Genomic DNA, 22,572 nt, shown 5'->3' on the forward strand with positions numbered 1-22,572 from the left:
GCTAGTAGCAGTCACAATGAGCATGTGACTCAGGGCAGGCAGATACTCCAAATGACATGGTCTCTTAGTTTGCTTACACAGTGGCCATCCTATAGTTTGTTTACTGATCCCAAGGTAAATTAAGAAACGAGGTAGGTTACCTAGACTCTTAATAGGTCAAGTTATACAGATATAGGAAGTGACTTCCATGAATTAAGAACAGAGAGAGCAGCTGACCTCTTGATCTGAGCGCTGTTCACCTTAGCCATGGCCAAAGAAGTCCATTTATCTTTTAAAGCTCTTTAAAAAAAAAAAAAAGATTTTATTTATTCATTAGAGACAGAGGCAGAGACACAGGCAGGGAGAAGCAGGCTTTATGCAGGGAGCCTGATGCAGGACTCGATCCCAGGACCCTGGGATCATAGCCTGAGCCGAAGGCAGATGCTCAACTGCTGAGCCACCCAGGCGTCCCTTAAAGCATAACTTTTGCCACTACTTGTGAGAAGAAACTAATTTGGTTTCAGAAGTCATTTTGGTTTTGGTTGGGAATGGAGGAATGCCAAGGTGAGGGGGGAAGCAGTTCTCAGTCTGGAACTGCCAGCAAAAAGTTGAGTATCAGTCAGTTGGCTAGAGAATATAGGCTGGAATGAAATAGTGCTGGATTAGTGATAGAATTTTAGTGATGGTCCAGGAAGAGAGTTCATCAATCCCATGTCAGGCAGTGCAGTTCTTGAATGGTTGAACGAAAACATTTTTTAGTATTCTACTAAAGGACTGTGATAGGGGGTTTTATAGTTGGAGTTCTAATTGATGCTTTTGTTTACTCTTGTTAAAAATCACTCTCTAGGAGTGCCTGGGTGGCTCAATTGGTTAAGCGTCTACCTTAGGCTCAGATCATGGTTCTGGGGTCCTGGGATTAAGCCCCTTGTAGGGCACCCTGCTCAGCAAGGAGTCTGCTTCTCGCTCACTCTCTGTCAAAGAAATAAATAGAAAATCTTTTAAAAAAAGAAATCACTCTAAAAGGCAGAATGAGTAAGAGAACTGGATGTGCATATCAAGACAAATGATGTGAGAAGTTTAGAACATATCCTTTGGCCCAGCATTGAATCTTTTGGCCACCTAAGCAGAATGGACTGAATGCTGTCCTTACTTTTGAGTGGTCAGTGGATATGAACATTATTGTTGGCATAAAGGTGTTGGTCAGGGTGCTCTCGTTTGATCCGATTTCCATTGTGGGACTTGAGTGATAGTTTAACTCATGGATGACATACATACTTGCTGCCTTGTGGCATCTTACACTGTTGGCTACATCTGGTCTGCATGCCAATACTGAGAGGCATTTGTGGGAGGAATATAGAATATAGTTGCTTACAACAATATCTGTACATTCTGTGGTTCTCATGACCTTCTGACACTGCTTAACTTGAAATTTTCAGAAGTATTTACTAGGCACTTGACCTATATGCCAGCTCCCTCTTCTTTCTCTCTGAGGATCAGTCTAGTCCATAAAAGTGCTCTCAATTTCAGCACTTACCTCATATATTGTACAAATTAACATTTGTCATTGTGCTGAGTGTGCTCTTTTACAACTTCTCTTACCTGCTTCACAAGCTTTGCAGATACTTCTGCTCCAGGAGTCTTATAGGATGGGTGGGACTACAGAGCAGCATGGTCAGAAAACTGCGTTCAAGAGGAGTTTCCAGAAGTCTTCGCTGGCTTGCCTGGTTTCCTTTCTTTGTTCCTTTGACCTAATTCCTCCTCCTCCATTTTTCTCCCCTTTCTATCCCCCGCCTATTGACCACATACTTTAAATAAGTCTTCAGATAAAGGAAAGAACACCTGAATGAAAAAAGGAAGATCTGTTCCAAAGCCCCAGGTGAACTTAAAAGAAGTATCAGCTTGAACTAATAACTATTTCTTATGTAATTTATAGCTGATGAAATACCTCTTACCTTGTCTGACTGAACTCGAGAACTGCTACCACTAGGACAGAATGTGCTTTGTCTTATTACTTCTGTGCCTGATTCCACATTATTGTTAACTTTGAAATCTCTCGTGAGGTGAGCTGAGCTAGGCTTTTATTCTATCCAACAGACTGGGAATGTCCCCCATCTATGTCTCCTGCTGTTTAAGTTAGGACTGGTCTCAGACCCCTCTGGCCCATTGTGGGCAGATAGGCAAACAAAGATCCATTAGCTGCTCTGGGCCAGTAGAGAGCCCGAGAGCCTGAGTTAGAGATCTGGGACACAGGGGATTGGAATAATTGGCATTGATGGAGCCTAGGAACCAGGGTTTGCTTGAGTGGTCAGCTGTCTTTCAGGGGCCCTTGGTGAACTTTTTTTTAAGATTTTTATTCATGAGAGACACAGGCAGAGGGAGAAGCAGGCTCCATGCAGGGAGCCCAATGTGGAACTCAATCTTGGGTCCCCAGGATCACACCCCGGGCTGAAGGCGGCGCTAAACCGCTGAGCCACCCGGGTTGCCCACCCTTGGTGAACTCTTAAAGCTCTGTGTAGAAAGTAATGATAAAGTAGGCTTTCTAACTTCAAAGCCCAAATCAGTTTTTTTATATAAGGAATTGTTCTTGTCCTCAAATCTTCTACTTTGACAAGTCTTGATTACCCTTGCCCTTTCTAGGCTGTTTTTCTAAAAATGTGTGCAGAAACCTATTTCATTTCTTTTTTGGAAAAATAAAAAGAATCAGCCTGTTTCCTGGCACCTGTGGCCTTTCTTGCCAGACTTAAACCGTACACTCAGTAGAAGCTGGGCAGCAGTGCTTTTGGGGACATTCGAAAAATAGTCACAGCCAGAAGAGGTTAGCCACAGGGCTTCTTACATAAAAAGGGGAAACATGTTCAAACTGAGAGACTTGGCAGGCCTTGCCAGCTGGTGAGCTGCGTCCTCACCATATTTCTAAGCCCAGGAGGAGCAGCTGCAACACGGATGCCAAGTCAGTTCGCCTGTTTTCTGGGAATGTGGAACGGAGGTTGGGATATCTTGTCTCATGAGGTCTTAGAAACAGGGCTAGTTCTTGGCTTGTAGTGAGGTGGGACTGGCGTGCTATTTGAAGTTGAATTTGGGCCTTCACTCAAGTCACCTGTGGCCTGGGGAATGTGCTGGTTTGACCTGGGAGGATTCGAGTTTCATCTTTGAAGTTACCTTTTTAAGAGGCTGGGTTGGATTTTAACGAAGTTGCCAGAGCCCCCCTCTTTACCCTCACATACACAAAGGGTGCATTGTTCCTGTACCCAGTGTGCTCTGAATTAGACACCAAATCAGATGCAGCAACCCATTCTTGCATGAGCCTTAAAGTGTAGTTTTTGAAACATCTAGGCCAGTAGCCAGAGTGGAATTCTTTAAATGGGACAGACGTCGAGAGAATGGTCGGTCTCCTCTTGTACCCTTCCAGAAAAAAAGCAAGTCTAGGATTACAGCTTGCAGTGGCCTACTTTAAATAGGCACTACTCTGGAAGATGACTTTATTTATAAATATTTTCAAACATAAAATCCCAAAAATATAACTCAGTGAAAATTACAGTGCATGATGGTGAGTGACCCAGTGGCTGGCTGTTGTGATTTTTTTGCCCGGCATTTGTATCTAATGTTTGACCTATTGAAGTGGCCTTACACCTTTTACATTCATGATGGGTTTGAGGAGTTAACGCTATTAAACATGATGGAAACCCCTGTGTAAAAAGTAGCCTGCAGACCGAACTGGAGAGGATTTACATAAAAATAATGAAGATACTTCACCTAATTAATTAGCTTTTGGGAGGAAAGAGCACTATTAAAATGCCCTTTCGAATTTTCTGACACCACATTCCAAAAAACTCCAGTTTGCTCGTTTTTTTCAAAATAGGATATACACCAGAGTGTTTGGTCTTTTCTCTCTGTGGAAGGATAGTGGAGGGGAAGATGGAGCCTAGTGGTCTTGTGCCCATTCTCATATGCAGGCAGCCTAGCCCTGCATCAGTTGTGAGGTCCCACAATTTGGGACTTAGGTGCAAAGCTTGGAATGGGAGTTTACACATAGAATGAGCTTAGCTCTTGTGGTTGGAGCAAGGCCTAAGCCCCCCTGTGGGAAAAGTGAGGAAAGTAATCTTTGGCTTCTGTAGATTGTGGATAAGAAAAGGAGAGTGTAATGCTCCATTACTGAAACAGCTTATTCCTCAGGGTCAAGTTTTAAAAAAGAAACCCAGTAAAAAGTATCTTTATTCTCATGTTAAAAAAGTTTTTGTATGATGATGCATTAACAATACAAAAATATTTTGAATACTACAATAGTCTTTTCTTTCTCTCAAGACTTCTTGCAACACTAAACTAGAATATGTTCTTTGGATTCTGAGAAGCCAGTGGCTAAAGTAGGAACTAAAGGCTTTTGTTGAGGGGTACATGGGTATAGGAACAGCCTTTTTTCTTTGGAGTCAGGCTATGTACAGTGAGGAAGAGGCAAAAAAAAATTTTTAAATAAAAAAAAAGTTTGTTTTTTAAGGCTCAGGGTTGAAGCTTGGCTCAGAAATGGGTTAAAGTAGGCTGTGGTGAAAACCCACTGACTACCACTGGAGGTTCTCTGGACTCCTTGCTTTGATGGTGATGGTACCTTCCTACAGCCCCATCAGGGAAAGGAAGCTGACCTGTTTCATGCTGGAAGGTAGGCACTGGCTGTTGTGAGGTTTGGGCTCCCTCTCACAACTGCCCAAGGGCTGCCTAGACTGATACGGCTAAGCAGGAAATGGAGCTGTGGCAAAGGCTCTGGGACTGGGGAGGGATGCACACCAGGTTTAGGGACATCGTTTCTCTCAGCTGTTAAGTTCAGCCACTAGAGACAGACTTGGGACCTTGGTATCACCTTTTGGGGAGGTTGGGTTTCTCTTGGAAACAATTCTAAGTAATGTGAACTAGAGCCAGGTACCTCTCACTGCCCATACTTGCCTGATAAGGTAGTGTCAGGTTATTCCTGTTGCCTACGGTGATAGGCCTAGATTTAGCCTGTTCCATTCCCTCCTTGTCTTACAAGCTCTTGAGAACTGGTAAGAGGCTTCCTTCTGGTCTAGTTTATGAATAGTTACTGCATTCTATCAACAGGGCTTCTCCAGCCCCTTTTGAGAGCATGGTCTTGAGCATGTGGTTGTGACCATGCTCACATGTTGTTTCATAAACTAGCTCATTCTTGGTCCATGAAGTGTCTGGTATGGGGAGGGCATGGCAGTGGTGGGGCTAGGGAGGTGTAGGGTAGGGCAGGCAGCTGGGCTGAGTCCAGCCCCTCTGTGACCTATAGCAGAAAAGCAAGGGAGGCGGGGACATCTGGCCAGCAAGACAGGTGGTAAAAAGAGTCCATGCAGGCTGCTGTAGGCACAAGGGATGCCCTTAATCAGACACAACACAGATCTGAGTCCCACCACTTGGAGCGCTTGGAATTGATGGCTCCAGGTTCAGGCAGAAGTTGTACAGCCTCGGAAGTCTCCCGGGCCTGGTCCCTGAGCGGGAGGTAACGGGGCCCCTGGCCAGTTTCCACGTGCTTTGGGGCTCTGTCGCTTCCTTTCAGAGGATGGGCCCCTGGAGGTAGCCAGGTGTCCCGTGCATGCTAGGTTGCCTGTCTCTGAGATTGCTGTTGTTGCACTTGTGTACTCTGCAGGGCGCTGGGGGGGATCTGGGGGGGTCCAGGGGGCTGGGAGGCTGAGAGCGGCTGAAAGACCTGGTGATGTAGGCGCCGGCTCCGCAGGGCTGGCAAGCAGTTCTGTGGGGAAGTGGGGCAGCAGGAGGTATGAGGGCGAGTCCTGGGGGGCTGGGGACCCGGGGCAGCCTAGAGCACTGTCATCGGAAGGAACGGGGCTGGGGCAGCGGCCTTCTCCGGGTAAGTACCGAATGCATTTCTTTTTCCTCCTAGGAATAGTGAAGAGAGTTATCTGTAAACAGAGGGTGAATTCATAGTCATACACCACAACCAGAAAATGCTGTCCTTGCACAGGCCTAGCTGACCTCTTGTTCCCTTCTCCCCAGGACTTGAGTGGTGGGCCTGTGCCTTCAAACCTAGCCTTGCAATTCTGCTGGGCCCGCCCAGACCTGGATCAGGTGCAGTTCCCCGCACAGCCAGCGGGTGGCACAGGAACTGCTTGCAGGCTAGCCCTGTGGGCCACCTCGTTTTCCAGAGGGGCCATCTCCTAATTTGGGCCTCTGAGCCGGTTTGACGTGTTTGGGGAGGGGCTCTTATTTGCATTAAGGTGAAGGGCTGCAATGCCTGTGATGCCTGTGGCTTGGCCAAGAGGTGCTTGGGCAGAGTAACATGAATATGCTCTCCCCATGTGTACGTGCACACACTTACATGCTACCCAAATGCCCTTGTCCTTGGCGTGCACACACTTACATGCTACCCAAATGCCCTTGTCCTTGGAGAGGGAACATGGTGGGCACTCTGATGGGCTGGACAGTATTCCTTAGAGTCTGTGAGTTACTGCCTGAAGTTAGTTACTGCCTTCTCCTCACATACATTTCTCTGTTGTACAGGGAGACGCACAAGTTTAGTGCCATAGAGCCTAAGTATGGCCCTTTTGCTAGGACAGCTCAGGGATACCACCGGTTCCTCCCTGCCTACCTCTGCAGTCTCCTGGTCTCAGGTACAAGATAAGATACATGGACACTTGGCATTGAGGTTATTCTCTACCCTAGGGCACCTTGGTTTTAGATTCAAGGGTTTCAGGATAATACAGGTAGGGATCCTAACTTGAAGTGAGGGAACTGGTGGACCATCGTGAGTTCTAGGCCTGGTAGCAGGGGCTCAGGCCACTGACTGGGATGCACAAAGAGAGTCTGCTAACCTTAGCATCAGACTATCCTTAACAGAGGACCCTAGGAACCAGAACTACCTTATTTTGAGTCTGCTTTTCTTCCTTTCTAGAACATCCTTCCTCCACTTCATTCTTAGGAGGCATGGGCTCCCTGATCTGTGGGTATGCTATGGGGCTGGGAGACCAGAGGAGGGCTACAGGCCCAGCAGAACATGTGCAGAGTCAGGGAAGCAGCTTGAAGCAAAGGGAGGATGGTGGTGGGGACAAACCCACCTGCACGGACCACACCAATCCGTCTGCTGGTTGAGGCCAAAGCGAGCACGGCATTTCTTAGGCGAGCCAGGGTCTGCTCACAGCCATGCCAGAGGGGCAGAGCAGGGCAGAGGGCGAGCAGGCAGGCAGCAGGGCAGAGCAGGGCCCAGAAAGAAGAGGTAACGTCAGTGTCAGCCAGTCACAGATACCCCATAGGCCCCATAGGCAGAGGGCCTCTCTGTGGCACAGCCAGCCCCAGTGGAGCCCCAGGACCCAGAGCCAAGTTCTCAGGAAAGGCGGGCGCCTAGCTAGCAGGAGAGGCAGTGGGAAAGAGTGGGGGACGGAGGAAGGGAGGGGATCCCATCATTTCGTCCTCCATCGGGTTGCCCCACGGAGCTGTGGGAGGAGCTGAGGGGCCCACAGGGATCCAGCCTACTTCATCCAGTTTTTCTTCTTTTGCCAGTGCCCAATCTGCCTGACCCCTAACCCCATCATGCTGTAGCTTAAACCAGGTAGACGGTGGAGTCCACGCTTCAACCTCAGAAAAAGGGCTAAGGATTCTGCTCGGCCTCAGTCCCAGCCTCGAGATTTGGGGGGGAGTGGGGGGGGGGCAACGTGGCTGAGATGGTCATGGACTTGGAGTCTGAAGTATCAGACGTGGGGCAAGAATTCACCTACAGGAAGGAGACCTGAAGCAGTGTGGCTTTCTCGGGTCCTCCATCCGAGCACTCTGCACTGCTGAGCTAAGGGAGCGGGGGTGACTGAGGGATGGTCAGGCAGCAGCCAGCAGGCTACATGACTTTGGGCCGAGGTGGCCCCACCTGCACGGCCCATGTGCCTGTCTCCACGCAGCACAGGGGCAGCTTCCCTGGCAGAGGCTGAGCTCGGGGAGGGCACAGGAGGCAGCACACCAACACAGCGTTACACTGTGGACACTTGCAGCACCATGTGAACGCGACTTAGGAGGGCCAAGCCCCAAGGTCCTGGGGCTGAGGTTCTACCCTCCCTTGGGGCCAGAGCAGCGTGCTCATGACCCCTGCTGAGAAGGCCTCACCTGTGGTAGATTCCTGGTGCTTTTCCCGTGACCGCCTTTTCTTTTTCCCCTGCAGGGAACAAAGGGAGGGAGGCTCAGATCTGGGAAGTGGCCCCTTGGTTAATTCCAGTGACTGAATGGTTGGGAGACCTGCAGCCTAGCCTGGCTGTTGCTGAGATTCTGGGTACACTGTTCCCTCTTCCCCACAAGGCCTAGTGTTTCCTGATGGCAGCTTTTGCCAGAGTACCTACCACGGGGCAGTTTGAATGGAGGAGATGTACAAGGCCCCTCAGTCCCTTTCCACTTAGGTGGCCAAATATCAGGCGCCAGCCCTGAGGGGGAGCGCATCCCAGGTGGAAAAGAGGACATGGGCCTACCGTGGGGGCAGATTCCCTTGCTTAGCTCTCTCCAGGCTAGCCCTGTGAGGCCTTGGGCCCTTCATGCCACCACCTGGCCACCTCATTTCTGCCTTCAGGACGGTGGTCTGGGGCATGGCATCTTAAAGGTTCCCCTACTCGTCCCTACTGTGTCATTGGCAACTCACATAGTTGTCCCGCGCCGACCAGCCTGGGTAGAGCTGCATGTGCAACTGCCTCTCCTTTCGGGCCAGCTCGTAATACTTGGCCTGCTCTTCCCGAGATAGGGCGTGCCACTGCAGTGGGGAAGAAGGGATAGATGGGGGGCATTGGGGAGTCAACAAGCACCACTGGGGTGAAGCTGGCCAGGGACCCCAGCCCACCTGCCCCTGGCCTCACCCTACGGCCCAGGATCTGGTTGATAGCAGCACTCTCCTTGAGTGTGCACTCTGCAATGACCTTGGCTCTCATCTCCTTCATATACAGCATGAAGGCGTTGAGGGGCTTCTTGATGGTTGGCTTCTTGGCCTCCTTCTCCACCTTGGATTCTGCCTGTGTCTTCCTGCGGGGCACAAATCCAGGTCACTCAGTAGCCCTCCAGTGTGCACCTAATGTTACTACCTTCTAGTGTGTTTGCAGTGGGTGTGTAAATGCGTGGAAACTAGGGTTTTATAAATGGTATCTTCTTAAGCTGGCTGGCTCAGTTGGAGGAGCGTACAGCTCTTGATGATGTTGGGGTTGTGAGTTCAAGCCCCACACTGGGTGAAGAGATTGCTTAAATAAGGAAAAGAATAGAATAAAACACCGGTCAGTCAGTGGCAAGAATCACAAGATGGCTTGACCAGAGGCTGCCCCTGGTAGTCCCTTGAGTTTCTAAGCAGCAGGGGTAGAGCCTGAGGGGAGGAATGCGTATCTGGCTGAGGGGATCCTGAAGTCTCCTCACTGGTTCCCCTCCCTCTTCCACATTGTGTGCCCTTTCACTCACAGGCTGCGGTCATATGGCTGCAGCTCCTGCTTCCCCGAGGGAGGTACGATGGCTGGGTGGGGGATGGCTGCGGGGTGACCAGGTACACCAGAGCCCAGCATCAGGGATGGATGGGTGAACCTGAAGGCAGAAGGAGAGTTAACATTGAGCCAGGAAGGTACAGGCCAAAGCCCTGGACACGTGAAGGCTCCAGCACAGTACACGAAGACAGGTGAGGACAGCCCACCCCCAGTGGTTTGCACACAGGTACACAGATACACACAAATACCTGCACCCAACATACTACACAGACACACTGCAAAAATCTATATCCATGTCTCTCAGGTGCTACTAACTCAAATAGCTTTTGTTTTTGTCTTTAAAGATTTTATTTATTCATGAGAGAGACAGAGAGGCAGAGGGAGAAACAGGCTCCATGCACAGAGTAGGACGTGGGACTCGATCCCAGGACCACACCCTGGGCCGAAGGCAGGCGTTAAAAGGCTGAGCCACCCAGGGATCCTCTATAAACAGCTTTTGAATCTGTCCCCTTACCTTATGCTTTTATCAGCTCAGCCTCCTGAGCCTGTGCCTCTGCCCTGGGAGCTTCCTTCCTCTCCTGCTTGAGCCCTTCCGGCCTCTCTCCACACAACACCCAGAGGGGACATTTTAAAAACTCCTGAGTGCTCTTGGCCACTCTGCTGAAATTCCCCCAGAGCCCACAGAATAAAACCCAGGCTCCTCCATGGGACTTGCCCCACCCTGCAGGAACATCCCTGCTGATTCCATCTTTTCCCCTGTGCTCCATCATTTGACCCCCCCTAGCCGTTCCCAACTAGTGCTGCTCCCCTTTACTCTGGACATGTTTCTCTTTTCGGGAAGTTCTCCCTGGCTGAGATCTGATTAGGGCTTTCCCATCACCCCAGATAGCCCATTGGCCTGTTAGTGTTTTGTCCATACCTCCCACCCTGGGCTGTGAACTCCAGTCGGGCTGGAAATGTCTGCTGAGGTCCTTCTTCCATCCCTGGCTTGGGTCTGTCCCCTCTGAGGGCGTGAGTGAAGGGAAGTGACACAAACGTAATACACACACCTGTCACTTCGCTCTTCTGCTGTTCTGTGGAAACCACCATGCCCTTGTTCCTTTCTCTGAGCAGGCAGTCCCCAAGGGTCCAAGGTTGGAGACGCATGTAAAGGGATGATGCCTCAGCTTGGGCAGAGCTCACGGAATGTCCAGGCAAGCGAGTATGCCTGACTCGCCCTTCGGCAGGGATGCACAACAGAGGCGAGTGCACACACGCCTGCATGTGCACAGGCAGGAGCACAAGCATGCGTGTGCGTGCGCTGTCCCTGGCTGCTCTAGGGTACTTGGCTGCACAGTATGGCCTGGGCCTGGGCCTCTCGTTCTCCCACTGGCTTCATTCTTAGGCACAGAGCAGCAAGGGGCTGCAGAATGACAGACGGACGGATGGACAGACAACTAGCACAGGGCAAGCACTGGCCTGGGCAAGGCCTCGTGTGGGCACTGAAGCCTGGGCAACAGGAAGCAGGAGCCTGGCTGCAGGGTACGGGACTCACCTGGGGTAGGGGGCGCCAGGGGCTGCAGTGGGGGCAGGGAAGTGCTGTCTATATCCGCAGGAAGGGGACAAGGGGTAGAGAGGAGGACTGGGCCTGTGGTTGGGAGAGACAGCCGTTAGCAGTCTGGCTACTGGCCAGATGTGGGGAAGGACTTCCCCACCTTGCTTGGGCCTGACCCATAGTGTGCAGGGTATCAGCCTCTGCTAGGACGCCTTCGGTGTCTGTACTCGGCCTCCACCACCAGAGGGCAATCCGTGCTGCTCCTATTTCCCTCTGCAGCCTTTTGGCACTTCAGGAGCAGAAATAGCAGCATTCTCCTAGGACTCAGCTTAGGAAGCCCCAGCCCATCCCGCTCACTCCAGCCTGAAATTCCTGAAATTTCCTGGTCAATACAGGCTGGACAACTCTCTTAGGGCTTCTGCATACACTGTCAGGACGACTGGGTGGTTCTGCTCCTTTTCATTTTTCGTCTTCCTTCAGGCCTTGCTTGGCTACACAACCTTTTCTCATGGAAGCCCTTGACATCCCAAGCAGGACGAGGCACCCCTCTGAATCTGTACAGTACCCAGTGCTAACGCTGTCCTGTGCCTGTCAGGCCTCTGGCCTGGGGAGCGCACCAGGTGGATCAGGTCCCGAGAGGGTGGTGGCCTGAGGGCTGGCCAGCGTCAGCAGTGCCATGCCACTCTGCTGTCCAGAACCCTGCCTACCCAACTTCAAACCTGAGGGCATTAAGAGATACAGCCCTGACTGGTATTCAGAATGGTGCACTGCCCAGGGAGAATCTGGAAATGGAGGCATGAGTTGAACGTGGCTAAAGAGCACGTAGAAGAGGGCAGGCCTCTGGGCTTCCCTTCCTTCCTGGGAAAACCACGCTTCCCTGCTGGGGGTGACTGCCCCAGCTCAGAGGCCATACACCTGTCCAGATCACACTGTGGCTGATGGGTGAAGGGCCAACTAGCCCGCTGCAACCTAGTTCCAGCTGAAGATGGGCCCTCCGGTCTACAGTTGGGCCTACTGACTTCACGTTCAGGCTGGCTCTTGCTGGCCCAGCCTTCACAGACTTGCAGCAGGCTCTCCAGGCAGCTGGCCAGGGGCCTGAGCTCAAGCAGGCACAGAGGGGGCACAGAACTCTGCTCCTCGGGGAGCGCAGCCAAGGGACTAGTCAACAGTAGGCACTGCGAGGAGCAGGAAGTGTTCCCCTGCCTACCATGTGGCCGGGAGGCAAACAGCCATTCACACATACTGTCCCCTCCCTGCTCAGGCAGGTCTAGCTCTTCCTTACACATTCATGACCCTGGGCAGCTTGGTGTCCCCCACCCCCAAGCCATCCAGATCTCTCACACTGGAGCAGAGTTCAGGTGCCGTGGGGCTAAGGCCAGGAGCCAAGGGGAGCATGACTGGCTGGCTACCTGGGGAACGGACCGAGCTGCTGGGCGGCCCGTGGGACTGACACGGCTGGCGGCAGAATGCTGAGCAGAGTAGGCTGGAGTGCAAAGTGCCATGGCAGGTATGGGTCTCATGAGTGCAAGGTGCCCTCTTCCCATGGGGCCCACACTCACCAGCTCACGGTGTGGGGGAGTTGTCCCATGCTGCCTGAGGTCAGAGAGTAGAAGCCGGAGAGGTCAGGGGTCTGCAGAGGCCTGTGAACGCCTACAGGAGAGGGGGCTGCGTGAGGGATCCAGCCTGACCTGGAAGCCACTGCGGCTGGTTACTGCATCCTAGCGCCTCCTGTGGGGCCTCTTCAACCCCACCTCCATCAGCTAGAGGACCAGACACTGGTTTGTTCAGGACCGTGCCAGCGTAAGAACAGTGCCCCACTTCCAGGCTAGGAAACCGAGGGCAGAGAGGCTGGGTAGGACAGCCTTAAGGATACTGGCTGGCCAGGGGCAGAGGTGGAGTCATTCAAGATGGGGAAGGCTGGCCCCACCATGCCCCGGTCCACCACCGGTCTTCAGCTGGGGTCTCTCAGTTGGGGGTTCTGGCCTGGCTTTGTGTGCAGGAGGCAGGCCCCCTGGCCTGGGCAGCCCGGGTTCCACCCACCCCCTCTGCCTCCCCACGGTTGAGTCAGCAGGTTTCCCACAGCCGATAATGGCTGATTTCAGAATGACTTTCCCTGAGGCTGAGGTGAATCAGCCATCACAACCACCACTTTCCATTTTCTCACTGGGGGAGGGAAAGGATACGTTTTATTGTCCTCAGCTTTGCACAGATGCCTGCTCCCACATACCGGCCCTGGGAGGCCATTCAGGAGTAGGGTCTGGCCTCGACCTGAAGCCTTCCAATCTGACCTGGCACCACCTGCCCTCAGGCTCCCCATCCACCCTTCTGGCATTGTCTTTGGGGTTGGATTTTGTGCAGCCCCAGGTTCTCCGGCTGTGAAAAGGGCCTAGCCCCCTGGACTCAGAACCCCTCTGGGGCTGTCAGGCCCCTCCCCTTCCCCCCGATCCATACCTTGCTTCTGGCTGATGTCGGCTGGTGCAGATGTAGGGTGTGGGCTGCTGAAATGTTCATAGAGAGGAGAGAGTTGTGGGACGCTGTGGGCTGGCTGGCTGGCCTTGTTGTGCTGAAAAATGAGGGGTGGGGTGTGAATGTGGGGAGACCCGAAGGAGGAAGGCCCGGGGCTAGGGGCATACATGAAGACAGAGCCTCTTTTAGCTGTGTGGGTAGCCCAAATGTCAAAGCAAAGTGGGGGTGGTTAAAAACCACAGGCCTCTGGGAGGGGGCACTACTCGACCATCCTATGTGCAGTCAGTGGCCCTGCCCACAGCCTCCCAGACTTGGCTCAAGCAGCCCTACTGCCTCGAGAGCCTCTTGGTTTCTGTACACTCAATTCCAGGAGGCACCTCTCCCTCCCCTGTCCAGGAAATTCTTTCTGCCTCTGGATCTGAGACACTCCTGCCCCCTCCTCCCGGATTTCTCTGTGGCCTCTGTGGAGGCCCTGTGGCTTGTCTGGGGGGGGCTGGTCAAGGCTTCCAGCCGTGGACAGCAGGTAATGGTCAGAAGACCAGGCTTACTCCAGGACAGCCTAGAGTTTTCTTTCCTCCTCCAGCCCCCAGACTCAGGGTCCTGCATCTGACCCACTATTCCACCTCAGACTTTACAGGATTTGTGGGGACAGGGAAAGTTCCCATCAGCCCTTTAACTCAGAGCAGGTGGGCTAGATGGGGCCAGGGTTTCTCTAGGGCCAACCCACCCAGTCCCCCCACTTCCTGTTTCCTCAGCAACACAGGACTCTTACTTTTCACACTGGTCACATGGATCTGTCATGAGATGACTCATGCTGGGAAGGGGGCTCCCCATACGACCCGGCCACAGGGAGGTGCTGCTTGGGGCCAAGGCACAGCTCTGCACATCCCCAGTGCACACCTGCACAGGCCAGGATCCTGGGAACACCATCTACCACTGAGGTTCAGCTTCCACTTGGGAAGTTCACCTGTGGGGATTCTGATGCTAGGAGCACAGATAAGTGACTTTTGACTCATGCACAGAAGAACTAGGACATCTTTGGAGGACAGCAATGAGAGCTGGTGACTTGGGTTCCATCCCACCCTGTGGGTGAAATTTCCCACTGGGTGAATTGAGCCAGACTCCCTAACATCTCTGGGCTTCAGTTTCCTCTCTTGTGTAATAGGTGGGGTTCATGATTCCTTCATCACCAGGCCTGGGGAAGCTCAGGGTAGCTCATGGTGAGGCCTGGCACAGGTCCCTTGGGATTGGCTGTTTGGGGTCCAGGGTGAGCCGAGAGGGAAGGCCAGGTAGGAGCTGCTACTTAGCCACAGTGTGAGGCTCACAGCAGCAGCCCTGGCTGCCCTCTGCCCCACACTCCTGCCTCCAGAGGGGCTTGAGGCTGGGCTATTAGCTGCAGCACCTTCCCTGGGGGTATGGGGCAGGTGCTGACACTGCCACCTGTCCAGTCCTCTGCCCATTCATCTGCCCACTGGGAAGAGTCTCACAGACCAGGATCATGAGCCTTCCCTCAGGCAGACGAGATTCATGTCCCAGTGGCAGTGGCTCCTTTGTGGCTAGCATGGATTTGTGAGCACCTCTAACCAGAGCCCTCCCTTGGCCTCCTGGGGCAGCCCAGAGGATGCTCCTCTGTCAACCCGACGAGGAGTTGGCTGGCCCGTTCAGGTCCTGGTTCTGACGTGTGTGGCCTCTAAGAACTACTATAGGATCTGAGCATCTGTTTCCTTGTCAAATGGAGAGGACAATGGGGTTGTTGTAAGGGTACAGCCACACAGCACCCAAGAGCTCAAGGACTCAGGTGTTGAGTTGGGAAGAAGGGACATGCAGAAAGGCCCTCCAGTGCACCGAGGCAATGTTATTGGAGTCCCTGCCTGGCAATGGACTTGCTGCAGAGGATTTGCCTAGATGGGGAAGACCCATGCCCGGCAGCCCACTGGCAACATCAGCCCAGAAGGCTGGTGACCGGGCCACAGTGTCTCCAGGCCTTGGGTGCTGCCGACTTTCCCGCTGCTGTTCTGAGGCCGGGCTTTGTGAGCAAGCTGGGGGCCCACGCTGCACTCTGGCTTTCTCTACCCCCAGACTGACCCCAGACACCTCTGGGACAGAATCAGGGTGCATGTGGGAACGAAGGATAGAATGTAGGATCCTCAGGCTTGCGGACAAAGTGGGGTGGGACAGCCGTGGGGTGTGTGGATACCTGCGAAATCCTTCACGTACTGAGCGCCTGCCGTGGGCCCAGCCGCGTCTCCAGCAGGGGACCAGTAGGCTGCCATTTCTTCGCTTTGCTTCCAGAATGCCACACTGGCCTGGTCTGCCTCCAGGCTCACAGGCCGCTCTGTCGGCCTGCCTTCTGGTGCTCATCTTCCTGACCTGACCCAAAACGGGCCACTGGCTTTCCACCTGCCCTCACACCCAGAGTGCTCCCATCTGGGGGCACAGCTCTCCATGTCTTCATCTGATGACTGCCATTTGTTTCCACGTCAGCCCCTGCTTCCTCTGGGAAACTCCACTCCCCCAGTGTATATTCACCAAGTCTACCCAGAAGTCTGAAATGCTGCCCAAACTCAACACGTCCAAAGCAGAGCCTCTGGTTTTCTGCCCCAAATGCTCTTCTCTTTCAGTTGCTCAAATACCTTGGAGTAACCCTAGACTCTTCTCTCACATCCCACCTCCAATTTATCAGGTATTACTGGCTCTACTTTCAAAATAATCTAGAGGGCGCTCCACCGCTTCTTCCTCCCTGTCCCTGACTCCGTCCAAGCCACAGTCGCCTCTCACCTGGACGACTCCAGGGGCCCCCTGTTCCTCCACCAGGCCTCCAGCCAGCAAGAGTGTAAATCAGATCACAGCTCTCCTCTGCTTGGAGCTACCAACACCCTTAGAGAGCCTGCGGAGCACTGTGTGGTCAGGCCCCACTCCCCCGCCACCCCGCTGCCCCCCTCTCCTCCCAGCTCACAGCCAGCACCTCCCATGTGTGTCTGGCCTCCTCCTCCAGGTAGTCTAGTGGGAACTTTCAAGTGTGCCACAGTGTGAAGCAGGCTTGGAAGCCCAGCTCCAAGGCTCTCTGACCTTTACATGAACCTCATTACAGGATGCTGGGCCAGTTTGCCCCTTGAATAAAGAGAATGAGAAAAGCAGCCCTGACTACCTCAATGATTACAGATCCAAAAATTCTGCCTCATGTCAGAGTTTTGAGGAGCAGTGGCTGACAGCCTAGGAAGCTTCCTGGAGGTCTCTGGGGCCTTTTTATTCTGATAGATCCCCAAAACAGTGAAAGGCAGACATCAGCCCTGACCAGGCCTTGTGACAGGGCCACGGCCTCAAGAACCTGGGACTCTGGTGGAAAGCATCCCACCATTTGCCACCTAAGGGTACAAATGCTTGGAGCCCTTGCCCAGTGGGTGGAATGAGCACCCTCCACAGGTCCCTCCAGCCTAGGAACTTTTGAATGTAAACCCCTGCTTCAGAAAAGGCCTTGCCATCTGAGCCCTGACTCTTGGGCCCCCAAGACTATAAGCCTGGCTGGCGGGGCGGGGACAGGGAAACCCTTGGAAGGAAGTCTTAGAACCAGAGCCTGGGCTCCAATGTGCCAGGTACAGGAAGATGGTCTCAGAGTCCCACTCTGCCCAGGAAGGGGGTAGGGTGGGTTTGCTCTGAGGGAAGGGAGGGTGGCTCCACAGTATGTTTCCCAGCAAACCTCCCATCCCTGCGAAGGGCTAGCTTTGGCCAGGGAACCAGGGAGAACCCTCTGACCTGATGGGAGGACCAGAGCTGACTGTCGTAGGCCAGGCTGGCGCTAAGCCCCAGGGTGTAGCAAAGCCAGGCCTGGGAAACCCCAGAACCAGCTCGGCCTACAGCCCGTAGCCTGGGATGCATGTGTGGAGCAAGGTATTGAGGGGGTGGGAGGTAGAAGGCACCATCCGGTGGTCAGAGGGCTCATCCTGTCCACCAGCCCTCCCTGGGAAATGGGGGAAAGCCTCTAATTAAACCGGAATCTGCAGCCAAACCACAGGAGAGGTGCCAGGTGGGCAGGGGTGGGACAGAGAGCCTGCCGTTCACTGGAGGCCCTGGGTGGCCAGGGCTCCAGGGCAGGGCACTGAGGACTTGGCCAGTCCTTCCCACGTTTTATGCAGGCTGCCCCTCAGCCTCGTGCCCCTGCCCCCCCCTCCACGTCTGCGATGGTAGCCAGGGGGAACCGTCTGGCGGAGGGCCCAGTGCCCCACACGCCCCTTAGCCAGGGGAACGTCCCGCTCCACGGCCTCAGCACAAGGCTGTCCCAGGGCCAGGCTGCCCAGACAGCAAGCTGGGGTTGCCTGGGGCCTGGCATGTGTACGGGGAGCCCAGTGACTGGAGCTACCCCTCTCCTCTCCTCTGATGATGACCGCCGGCCTCCAAGGCAAGGGGCAGGCCTGGGTTGAACGTCCTCATCAGGCTCTCAGGATCTCCACGGCACATCCGTGATCGCCTCTCCTACCTGGGGGCAGAGTGCCAAGCACAGAGCTGGGCCCTGCGTTCCCGGCGTGGTGGAACGCACACAATCAGAAGGCTCAACAGCAGTCCATACTCTTCGGTCAGGACACTCCAGGATCCTGTCCCTCTGCCTCCGCCCGGATGCCCCCCGCCCCGGGGCTACAGCACCAGAGGACAGGGCCAGGACTCAGAGACCCTGGGGCCGGGAGGCCATCCTTCCTGCCGGTGCATGGCTTTTACTGCTCTTCACCTTCCGACTCAAAATGCCCCATCCCAGAGGTGGTCTGTGGCCTTCCGGACACTTTCGTTAGCCTACGGCTAGAAACTGCTCACGGAGCTGCCCTAGCACCGCTCCTCTCCTTCGGAGCCTGGAGCCAGGAGGAGGTGGAAATGAGGGGCTCCGGGGCAGGTCTCCTCTGCTCCTAGGCTGGCCCCGGCAGGGCTGGGCTGCCCTCCCTCACCCCCTCGCCCCCCTACTTCCTGCGGGCTCCGGTGAAAAATAAACACCGTCTGCATTTTCCCTGCAGACCGCAGCGGGCCTGTGGGTCCGCTCACAGGCCCTGTGCGCCCTCAGAGCCCTCGCCGCCACCGGCAGACAAAACTCCCTCGCCTCTGACGGTTGACTCTGAAAACCCCCACACGCGCTAGCCTCTCACAACACTTTCCCAGCGAAGAAAGTTGCCGCTTCCTCTGGCCTCACACGTGGGGGTGGGGGGAGTGCGTGAGGCCAGGCCAGGCCCCCCCAAAGCGGCCTCCCTGTGGCAGGGGCTGTGCCAGGAAGGACATGTCCCTAGCGCCCCCAGTCCCCGGCCCTCACATCCAGATTCTCTGTTGATCACCAGCGACAGACATGGTCAGTCAGCTTGGGTCACCGAGCGCCTGGGTGCCAGGCCAAAATGTTTCGGGGGGAGAGAAAAGCGTTTCCTAATAATAAGTGGAGGGTTACCATGTGTCAGGCTCAGTTCTGAGTACCTTCCAGAGGGTAACTCCTATGCTCCTCAGCGAGAGGCAGAAATACTCTCTCCATCTGATAGAAGAGCAGATGCGCACGAGAGGTGGTACTCCTTGCCCAAAACACATAGTAAATAGCTGAGCTGTGACGCTACCCACTCTTCCCGAGGCCTATGGCGGTCATGGATGGAACCAGAGGGCGCATGTGAGGGGATACCTGTCCACCCCAGCTTCCCTTCCTCACACTGGTGGCTCAGGTATCCAAGCCAGCACTTCCCTGACTCTAAAAATGCTTCAGCAGGTTCCAGGACCCCTAGGATTGGGCTTCTGGCCACACCAGCTGCCTGCCTGCCTGATGACCCCACCGCACAGGCCCACCCCTCTTCCGTCCCTCACCTGCCTCGGTGCCTAGCTTTTCTGGAGCCTAGCTTTTCTCAGCCTCAGCACCTTTGCCCACCCCTCCTCTGTCCTCTCAGAACTTTCCCTGCTTCCTCCTGCTCTTTGCATGCCCCGTTCCTTCTCATTCTGACCTCAGTCTAAGGGTCACTTCCCAGGAAGGGACTGTGACCTGACTAGGGCTCCCCAGCCCAGCAAGCACAGGTGCCCACCTGGTGCAGAGGTCAGCCTGGGGATCCTAGAGGGCACAACGCGCTTGTAGTCCTCTAGGCCTGGCTGGGTTCTGTACTTGGCACGTTCACTAAGACTTGCTAAGGGGAGGCCTCCAGAATCCTTGGTGCCCCAGAACCTCTGCACACCCCACTCCCTCATCCACCATGGATCGGACTCCCGTCTGTGCTTCCTGGCTCCCCTGTTCCCTCTGGCCTGTGCCGGAGCTGGAGAGAGCCCCATGGGGACGAGCAGATCCATACCCCGAGCCTCGTGTTTCTTCCAGGGCAGGAAGGTGGGCTATTGGCACAGTTACTGTTTGCTGCTGGCAGGTGCAAAGAGGGGATGCAAAGTACTTACTGTAAAAGTCACCTGTGACAACCCATTTAAAAAAGCATTCTCCCCGCTTTGCACACGAGGCAGATGAGGCTGAGGTTGAGAAGACTGCCTGTGGCCATGCGGCCCTCAAACAGGTCTGTGCTGGGACCCCTTGGTGGGCTCTCTGGGTCTTTGGTGACACCGGACAGCCACATCTCTTCTCCCCTCCTCTCCCGCTATGCTCCAGCCATGGGAGGGCCCACTAAATCTATATCTAGAAATACCCCCCTACCTGGCTTGGCCTATTTCCATCCATCTCCCAGGCATCATCATAAATGAGACTTCACCCTGGAAGCCCTTCCTACCCTCCCCGTGTGAGCAGGGGTCCCCTACTGTGGCCCACCGACCGCAGCACGCAGACCGACCCTACTGCGCTGAAGTGTCTGTTCACTTGTCTGTCTTCACTGCCTCCCTGAGATTGCACCCTGCACGGTTTCTGTTGCCTGAGTGAAAGCTGGGCCCTCCAAGTTGGGTCTCTAGCAGGAATGGGGAGGGATCCCAGCATGAGCCAGTGTTTAGGGAGAATGTGGCAATGCTGGACAAAGCACCCTGGCTGGAGCTAGATATAAGGTCACAGCAGCACTCGGGAAGCTGGAAAGAGCAGGGGCCACTGCCTAGAGTCAGGGACATCCTGTCTGACATCTGAGACCCCACGTCGCCTCCGACCCACCCTCCCCCCAAGTCTCTTCCTGTCTGCAGTACTTTGGCAGTCAGAATAACCAGAAAGCCAAAGCCAGGGCTGCTGCTAATTCATATGGAGCCTTTGTACTAATTAGAAGTACATCTTTCTGTGGACACCTGGAGCCACACAAGGGCACACGGCTTGGGCTGCATGAGTATGGGCTGAGCTTCAGCTCCCAGGCTCAGCACCCCCACATAACCCCTCATATTGGCCATGCTCAACAGTCCCCTCTGGTTCTTACTTCTCTTCTCCCCACTCTTGCCAAGAGCCAGGCTCCATGCATGGACTGGTCCTGAGCATCCACTCTGGCCTGGATCAGTCCCTTGTGGTTCCTCTCCCACCTCTAGGGCCCACCAGGTAGCCCCACAGCTCCCCCAGACCTGTGTCCAGAACTGGGACCCACTGTCCAGCAACAGTGGTTGCTTTAAGCACCAAGGAGTCTGGCCAGTTGCTGAGTGGGAAGCTGCCCCAAGGCCTGGGACGCCGGGGATAAGTTTCCGAGAAGAAAGCAAGCCCCCCAAAGCCCTTCCAAGTGGGACTTGTCTGCGTATCAAATGGGCCTAGATTTGGCGATCCTGGCAGACCCTACCCCTACAGACATACCCTAGTAAGGCTTGTGCCATATTATCCTCAGCCCCCGCTCTGGGCCCTATTGCCCAGGACACGGTGCTCTCCAGAGGACGGCCCGAGAGCTCCCAACCCACAGCGTGCCGGACACCTTGTGCCCGCCACCCACCGCAGAGCACGGAGCCGTGGCTGTGTGGCTGGCCGAGCTGGAGGCCTGGGGGATGGCTGGGCCACACCCTGTGGACCAGGAGGCTTTGGTCCCACCTGCCAGCAGAGGACTGTTGCCGTGGTTGCACAGAGCCCTGCCAGGTGCGTGTGGCCAGTCTACCAGCCGCCTGGCCTCAACATCAGATAACGGGGCCCTGCCACAGCAGAGGTGAGGACCAGAGCCCTTGCAGGAGGCCTTGGCAAACCACAGGCCTGCTCTAGACCCAGCCTGGCCCCAAGGCACCCTCCGAGCTAGCTGAACCTCACTGAGCTGAGTGGCCTGGCCCACAGCCTCCAGTGGTTTCTGTGCATTCGTTTACTTGTGTTTTCCTTCCTCCTCTTTGAGGTGAACGCCCCTCAGGACAGGATGTTTTTAGAGGAAAATAGAAGCTTCCGGGAGCTGCTGCAGCTGAGCTGCTAGTTGATGCTGCTGACACACCGGGTGGGGACTCTGCAGCAGCTCTGTGGCAGGGCACCCCTGCCCTCTCCAGCCTCCCGGCACAGGTGGTCTTGGTTGGCTCCTCCTCGGTGCCCGGCCGTTCAGGAGCCTGCCATAAGCCGAGTAGGCCAGGATGGCTTCGGAGCTCAGCCTGTCTTTGGCAGGAGGGAGAGCAGGCTCTGCAGATGGGGGGATTCAGGGAAGTTCAGAGATTTGGTTCCCCGGAGGAAAGCCAACAGGCTCTGTAGGAAAGGCAGGAAGAGACGGCAGCCTGGGCTGCTAACAGCCCGCTGTGTCCCCAGGCACGCACGGCAGACCTCCACCCCCGCCAGGATCTGACCAGTCTTCCCGTCACCTGATGACCCGTGCAGACTTTGCAGACAGGGAATGGGAAACCCAGAGAGGTTAAATAGCATGCCCAAGGGCTCATGGCAAGTAGCAATAGATTGGGATTGGAATCAGCCCTGTGGGGGTCCTGGCCAGAGATCTTCACCACTCAGGGACAGACCTCAGACCAGCATGGAGACCCTGCACACAAAGCCAGGGCTTCCCAGGTTCCCCTTCCCTCTCTTTCTGAGCCTCCCCACTCAGACCTCCAGCCCGCCAGGGACCCAGGGACCCAGGACCCCTGACTTGGCCAATGACCCCTGTTGAGAACCTTTCTGACTGACCAGCAGTGTGCCTTCGCCCTGTCCTCACAAGTGACTCAGTTTCTCCATCATCAATGACTAAAGGAAACGTGATGGGTCATCCTTCCCATGGGGTCTGGCCTGTGCTCACCCCTTCGCAGGCGACGAGGGCTCGGGACAGCAGCTGGCAACAGGGGTGGCTTTCACTGGGGCCTGTCTAGACGAGTAAGCAG

At 54.8% G+C, this 22,572-nt stretch overlaps 1 protein-coding gene across 6 annotated transcripts in view; it reads right to left on the reverse strand.

The window, feature by feature from the left end:
* Positions 1-4,173: 4,173 nt before the first annotated feature.
* The window catches only part of TCF7 (transcription factor 7), a 32,246-nt gene continuing 13,847 nt past the window's right edge, over positions 4,174-22,572 (reverse strand). The window contains exons 4-12 of one of the 6 annotated variants that reach the window (XM_055302053.1): positions 13,396-13,507; positions 12,504-12,594; positions 10,945-11,037; positions 9,391-9,510; positions 8,805-8,967; positions 8,594-8,701; positions 8,071-8,119; positions 7,038-7,110; positions 5,833-5,885 (exon numbers count right to left, since the gene is read on the reverse strand). In XM_055302053.1, coding sequence (XP_055158028.1) covers positions 5,882-5,885; positions 7,038-7,110; positions 8,071-8,119; positions 8,594-8,701; positions 8,805-8,967; positions 9,391-9,510; positions 10,945-11,037; positions 12,504-12,594; positions 13,396-13,507 — 813 coding nt within the window. In that variant the 3' untranslated portion in view covers positions 5,833-5,881. The other 5 variants (XM_055302052.1, XM_055302055.1, XM_055302050.1 and 2 more) reach the window with 5 other exon arrangements.

This window comes from Nyctereutes procyonoides, unplaced genomic scaffold (genome assembly GCF_905146905.1).
Source record: "Nyctereutes procyonoides isolate TBG_1078 unplaced genomic scaffold, NYPRO_anot_genome, whole genome shotgun sequence".
Taxonomy (NCBI): Eukaryota; Metazoa; Chordata; class Mammalia; order Carnivora; family Canidae; genus Nyctereutes; species Nyctereutes procyonoides.